Raw genomic sequence first — 7,139 nt, 5'->3', positions numbered from 1 at the left:
TTATTTTCACATTTGTGGTAGATTTTTCATTTGTGGGCTCTACAGGGTGTCTTTATTGGCAGGGATGATGAACCTGTAATTTGGATAAGAAGCTACATTGAAGAATGTTGCTACAGTACGATGTCCCCTTCACAGTATACAATTTTATACTATGATTTGATGTTGGTTTATTTTTTAATATCTGTCTTTAGGATTGCTGAGTTATTACAATTGCTAAAAAGGGATCCATGACCCATCCAGTCCTTTTAAACTGGGGACTAGCTTTTCTCCTGAGAGCACACTCGTTAAGACTGCATTAAAGTAAGAGGAGTATAATAAAAAGAGTTTGGGCCCCTTTGGGTTGGGGATCCTTGGACTTCACCCTTAAGAGGCACGGGTGTTACGTTATTAATTGTTAATATAAATTGAGATGTTGGTCAATGTCTGTAAATCAAGTCCTTGAGTAATAAATAGGGCCTACCCATGACGAAATTAAGACAACGAGTGCCGAATTCAATATTTGTTGTTTACTTTATTGTGACTATATTAACCGTCGTAATCTGAGTAGTAAAGCTTTTCTTTTCTTTTTTTTTCTTTTGCTAATAAGCCTAAGCATTCTCAAGTGGTGGTGAGCATTTGTATGGTAGTTTTGTACACTTCACCTTAACAAATGTATGCTATAAAAACGATTTAATAACGTGACAGTTTGGTTTTTAAAAAGTACAAACAAAAATACATATATATAACGTGATTTTTTAACTAATTAACATAAACGTAATTTTCTGAAATAACCTAATCACAACGTTCACTACAACTTTCGCGCATGTTGAAAGCAGCTTAAGTAACTTTATGTGTTTTCTTCGTACTGTAGGCTTACAAGAAACGTCTGGACCTAACCAATCGCTTAGCATCTTCGGTCGCCTTTGTCTTCATCATAACCTATAGAGCAAGAAATTCTTCTCATGTTAATTTCACATTACAAGAGATGGATATGTAACGATCGATAGCCATTATGATCTAAATATTACGAAATACATTCCCTTAGGTCTGTTAAGCAGAACTAATATCAGAAATGTGGTTAATTACGAATCACGATGCCGTAAACTTGGTGGTTTCCATACAATTGCTACACGCTATCGCCGACAGCTTGGTAGTCAATTACTTTTAAGATACCCTTTCCGTGTGTGGGCCGTGTGTGTGGTGGTGTGTGATGAGTCAGGGTCAGGGTCAGATCATGGTCAGACCTTGTTGCTTGCGGAAAAAATGCAACCCTGAAGTGAATCGACAACTTATTTTATCATCGACGATTCACTTGTTTATCATCAACGATTCACTTGTTTTCATCATTGGCGATTTACTTTTTCATCATCAACGATTCACTTGTTTCATCATCGACGATTTACTTTTTTTATCGACGGCTCACTGGTTATCATCGAATTGTTGTTTAAACGGCTTTCCATAGCTACGCAGTACACCTATTGCACTGAGAACATTGTAGCGTCAGTGTAGCAATTTTAAGGAAATCACTTTAGTAGTATTCTGCGACCAAATTATTGCAAAGTATAGGGCTAGTACTACGTATTAACCCTGGTATATTAATTATTGGTATGAAAACTTCAATTCTCATCTTAATTTCCCTAGGCCCAACAACATTGCTTGAACAAATAAAAGTATTTGACTGTTTTGTTATCAGAATTAGGGTCCCAAATCCTTCCTTCGAACAAAGGTCCTTCTACAAAGGTCGAAAATCCGGAATTGAGTTTCAAATCCTTGAGCAAATAGGCTATATAAAGAGTGGCTCCATCCCCAGCAAATGATAATACTGCATTGTTTATTTGTCGCAAATCCTTCACTGAAGTTTCTGTTAAGGATAGGCCTACCATCTTTAAACTTTAGTATTTATTTATACAGATCATTAGAAGCAAATTCAGACAGTATTAATAAAAGTCCTGAAAGTTTGGACAATTGTTCGCTTACCTTTGAATTACTTACAAAATTGAATTTTGTATCACAATAAGATGGAAGCTTAAAATATTGTGAAACATCAGTCAATGCCTTAAAGTTGAAGAAACCAAAAGCCTCCATTATGTAAACTGAAATTAACAATACGAAAGGTGTTTAAATGGCAGGCCATATTTGATTTGGTATTTGGTATTTTTCTCTTATGTTCTCTTTTGCTGTAAGCCTGCGCATGTGTATGTGTGAGCGATTGGCGATGACGCCGGCATCTGTCGCTGATCGTCATTGAAACGGTCCGTTCCTCATCTAGTACCGTATCTTCAGATTGCATTTTCCATGCAATCGCAGGTGAACGCAGACCTACCAAATCTTATGTATATTCGGCGTAAGACTCACGAATATCTTCCTTGTAACTTGGTTAAACTTTTTCCGAATGTTTCATTCAGATCAGTTGATCCGTTTCCAAAATGGGGTCGGAGGCGTTTTCCTTTCAATGGTCCTCAGATCTACACCACCTGTCTCTTATACACATCTAGATGTGTATAAGAGACAGCTTGTACCCCCTACCTGGGGCATTTCCCCGAGACTCTCACTAAGTTCGCATATTCACACCCCCTCACATTTTTGTCAACGGGCTGGATCCGTCCTATATATATATATAACTTGTTACCTTTGTAGTCCTCTTCTTACTTTTCTCCATCTACAGTATTAAAATATCAAGGTAACATCCTGTATACTAACTATACCTGCAATAACACTGAATGTCGTTTTTAATAAAGCGCTGTCATATAGATACAAAGAAAAAAAATACAAATCCTGAATGCAATTTCGAGCATTGAGGAAATATAATTTTACAGGGGTAGGGAGGGTTGAGTCCCATACCCATAGTGGCGGAATTTTTAAAAGCCTCACGCCAGTACATTTGTCTAATTTGTAGTCTCTACAACGAAATGTCATTACCGTCTTCTCCAGTATTCTTTGTTTTTCCAACGAATGAGCCTCCAGTTGGCAGGCACTCATCAACGGTAACTCCAGTTGACATCATTCCATCTGCCGATTCTGTTTTGTATTCATAATACCACATATTAACCAGCACATTACCAGGGTTGTTTACTTGCTGTAAAAACTGTGCATTATCTGTTAAGAAAACATCCAGCAGATAGTTAATGAATAATTTGAACTAATGATGATAATATAATAATAATGTGTAAATGCTTGCGGTACACTACACCTAGATAATTCTGAAAACTTCTGTGGCTGGGAATGTCTAGTTTCGACGTTTCGTTTCAGTTGTTGTGATCAGAGTCCAAACAGGGAAATAATTATATGATACAGTATTAGGCACGTTTAGACTTAGACGAAGCTTTAAAGTACCACTTTACCTGTCTAATCCCTGGGTAAAGCCCGCCCACTCCCATCATGCATTCCTTGCAGGGCCTATACCTTACCTGGAACGCACCTGTTGATTGGCTTGTACTTTTCATTTGGCAAAGGTTCCTTTTGGCAAGTCTTTCCAACAGGATCAATAACCCATCTGACGTTCTATAAAAGCAAAGTGGACCAATTAGAATAGGGTCAGGAATACGCACGTGTCTAATAAACAAACACACGTCTGTCTGTCTTACATGCACGTGTTTTGCGTTTACACATTAGTTTTGTGGGATCTTATCAATCTAAGCGGCAGAACTTAGCGGAAAGGTCCATACTATAAAAATCGTTATTAGGCCTTTGATAGAAATAACGATCGAAAACCATTTAACTAGACTTACTCTGTCTGTTTGAACAACAGAACATAGGGCTTTTCCCCATTGCTTTAATGGGAAATGAAGTTGAAATTGCAACAAAAAGAAAAGTCGTTTGTATATTAAGGAGAAAAAGAGAGGGAATTAAAAAAAAAAATATGAAAACCACGAAAAAAGGAGGATAATGAAAGGCTAACCCACAACTAAATCAATGTATAAAATCAATATATTTAGTACCATCAATTGTAAATGTATGAACTGTGCTTTATAATGATATTGATGAATAAATGCGGTCTGTTGCCACAAAAGAGAAAAAAAAAAGAAGAAAAAGTCGTTAAAAGGTATAAAGTAAAAAAAAACGAGGAAAATCAATATAATTTTAATGAAGTGGGAAAAAATAAAGTGGGGAAAAAAAACCAAAACCAAGCTCACTGCGACAACTATGACTGCATCGTGACCCATAACCATTGCGCGCTACATGGGCCGACCTTGTATAAGAAAGTGCATTTTCAGTTCATAGCAATTGAATACTGAAATAACCCTCCAATGTACACCTTTGACTGATTCGTCGCCACACTTAATAATATCTTCCTTGTAACTTGGTTAAACTTTTTCCGAATGTTTCATTCAAATCAGTTGATCCGTTTCCAAAATGGGGTCGGAGGCGTTTTCCTTTCAATGGTCCTCAGATCTACACCACTCCGGATCGTCACAAAAATTTAATCATTTCTTTACTCGACTTTGACAAACTGTTATACAAAGTTTAAATTATACCCATTGGTTTTTTTAAATAGATATTTAGGTCTCGGTCCTTAAAAATTGAAATGCTCCTCCCATTTACACCCCGGACTGATTCGTCGCCAGCACATAATAATTTCTTCCTTGTAACTTTGGTTAAACTGTATCCGAATGTTTCATTCAGATCAGTTGATCCGTTTTCAAAATATGTGGTTTGGGACGTTTTCCTTTAAATGGTCCTCAGATCCACACCATACTGCGATCGTCACAAACATTTAATAATTTTTTACAAAACCTTTACAAAGTATTATAGAATGTTTCATTTAGACCCATTGGTTTTTTTAAAGAGATATTTAGGTCTGGGTCCTCAAAAATTGAAAAGACTCTCAAATTTACACCCTTCACTGGGTCGTCACTAACACATACAAATTTCTTCCTTGTAACTTAATTAAACTTTCCCGATAGTTTCATTTAAATCAACTGACCGGGTTTTTAAATATCCGGTGTAAACTGTTTGACCTTAAATAACTTTAATTGGTCCTCACACGCACACCCCACCATAAATTGACACTAAATATTAGGAGGCACACCCTTGATATATGGCCTAAGACTCGGTAAAGCACAGAAAAATTTGAAGCAGGGAAGTAACCAAAGTGACGACCAGAAAAAAAACAGTGCAAACAGATAGGAAAAATATATGCAAGAAAAAAAAATCAGAACAAAAACAATGGCCAATAATTGCGCCTGTGTGGGATCATGCTGACCGCTTTTTCAAATAGTGGTCGTATATTGCGAGAAAGAGGTAAAATATTGTTTGAAGGTTGCAGTTCAAAGAAATAATAATGTATTAATGCTTACGACACTCCGCGTATATACTGTAGTCTTGAAAAGAACTGTTGTTTCAATTGTCTTCAGGAGAGCAGATATTATTCTCCTGAAGACGATTGAAGCAACTCACTCGAAACGTCGAGAAATCCCAACAAACAACACTTCTTTTCAGAACAATCTACGTGGTGTACGGCGAGAAAGATGTGCTCAGGTGACCAATGGTTTTGGTTTCCATACACTATAAGCCGGTTTGAAGATGTTCATGTTTTAGTTAATTTCAGGGTAGTGTGTTCACTTTTCTCTCTCTGCCTCTCTCTCTCTCTCCCTCTCTCTCTCTCTCTCTCCCCTCTCTCCCTCACTCTCCCCCCCCCTCTCTCCCTCACTCTCCCCCTCTCTCTCTCTCCTTCCCCCTCCCTCTCTCTCTGTGCTTTAAATCGCTTGCTTTGTATCATTATTCTGCTGTTACTGCATTACTTTCCCCTTGCCATTCCGGCATACTTAGACCTGGCGCTTAGAAACCTTGTTTATTTTCACTTTTTTAATCTACGTATTTTTTATAATTATCATAATAGGGTAAATCCCTTATAATTGCTAATTTAATCTAGCCTACCGTAAATGACCTAAAATAAATAAGCGACAATGTGTGTTTATAATTGAGTTTATAAATGAAGGTTTTGGCGTCTCTAACAAAAGCGCTGGGCACTTTAATATTTTCCGGCTGGTTCAATTCAATTCAATATAAATTTTATTTCCACATCATCAACACAAAATACATAGACGGAGAAATACATAAGCAAAAACAATAATTGATAAAAAAAATTCCAGAGTGTTAAAATCGTACAAATTGTTGCTCATAACTGCAACGTTTATTGATTACGTGTGAGGAATCGGTTGTTTATATAAATTGTTGCTTGATGATAATGATTCGAAAATGCAAAACAAGTTTGATTTATGGAGGCTAGAATCTAAAATAAATAGTAAATTCTATTTAAAAGGTCAGACCATGGTATTTTATCAGATATACTACCACAAAAATCTAACTTAAACATTTTTTTTTTAAATGTTTGTTTTTACATAATTTTATCAATAAGTTATAGGCATATTAGCTTTAAACTAAACATTTTAAAATTAAGACGTTTTAATAATACTCAGTCCTATCTTTTATAAATTAGCTCAAAACAAATAGGCATATAAGGATTTTTGTAGTAAAGTGTCAGTAATTATAAAATAATGAAACGGGATTATTTTGACATTAAGTTATGTAAAGTTATATTCTATTAAATGAGTAAATGCCGGTGAATAATTAAACGGTATATTTCAACTCTTCAGGTTTAATTCGATTTGTTTGGTGATAGTAATATTTTAATGAATGCTTTGAAATATGATTTAGGCCTACTTAATGTGAATTATATTAGGCCTATATTATACTTTACATGGATTCAGCCTTCAATGTTTATTCAGTTCAAACACCAAATCTACCAACCTGTTTGTAATCATCCATTAAAATGGTCGTCGATATGTTCGTGTCTACATATGCAGTGACGTTATAGAAGAATCGAGGTTGTGTAAAATCAGCAACTATGAATATATTTTCTGACATCACTCCAAAGTCTTCACCTAAGTGCCAACCGACGAGCGATCCTGCAAAAACAAGAGAAACGGAATATTTTATTAATTTTTGTGACAGTGATGTCACGCAAGAGATGATGGGAGTAGAGTGCCAAGGTCCAAGCCCTAATAGCCTAGGCCCAGGCGTCGGGCTCCGACCAAAACATATACAGCGCAAGAAGGTAATTTTTAAATTAGGCATGGTATTCGCAGTACTAAAATAATATCTTTCTAACAAAATGTCCTTATATGGTGCCCCAGTATGTACGGTGGCGTATCTAGAAG

General features: G+C 36.1%; 1 protein-coding gene across 2 annotated transcripts in view; it reads right to left on the bottom strand.

Moving 5' to 3' along the window:
* Positions 1 to 491: 491 nt before the first annotated feature.
* Positions 492 to 7,139, bottom strand: part of LOC117121314 (ependymin-related protein 1-like) — an 8,754-nt gene continuing 2,106 nt past the window's right edge. Inside the window, exons 2-6 of one of the 2 annotated variants that reach the window (XM_033266461.1) lie at positions 6,730 to 6,887; positions 3,387 to 3,480; positions 2,899 to 3,075; positions 1,972 to 2,072; positions 492 to 918 (exon numbers count right to left, since the gene is read on the bottom strand). In XM_033266461.1, coding sequence (XP_033122352.1) covers positions 853 to 918; positions 1,972 to 2,072; positions 2,899 to 3,075; positions 3,387 to 3,480; positions 6,730 to 6,887 — 596 coding nt within the window. In that variant the 3' untranslated portion in view covers positions 492 to 852. Of the gene's footprint in view, positions 919 to 1,956; positions 2,073 to 2,898; positions 3,076 to 3,386; positions 3,481 to 6,729; positions 6,888 to 7,139 lie in introns of both variants that reach the window. The other variant, XM_033266460.1, reaches the window with a different exon arrangement.

Source organism: Anneissia japonica, unplaced genomic scaffold, assembly GCF_011630105.1.
Source record: "Anneissia japonica isolate Jap-2015-1 unplaced genomic scaffold, ASM1163010v1 scaffold131_len961581_cov171, whole genome shotgun sequence".
In the NCBI taxonomy this organism is placed as follows: Eukaryota; Metazoa; Echinodermata; class Crinoidea; order Comatulida; family Comatulidae; genus Anneissia; species Anneissia japonica.
The sequence above is the reverse complement of the archived record's forward strand: the minus strand, read 5'-3'. Positions and strand labels throughout refer to the sequence as shown.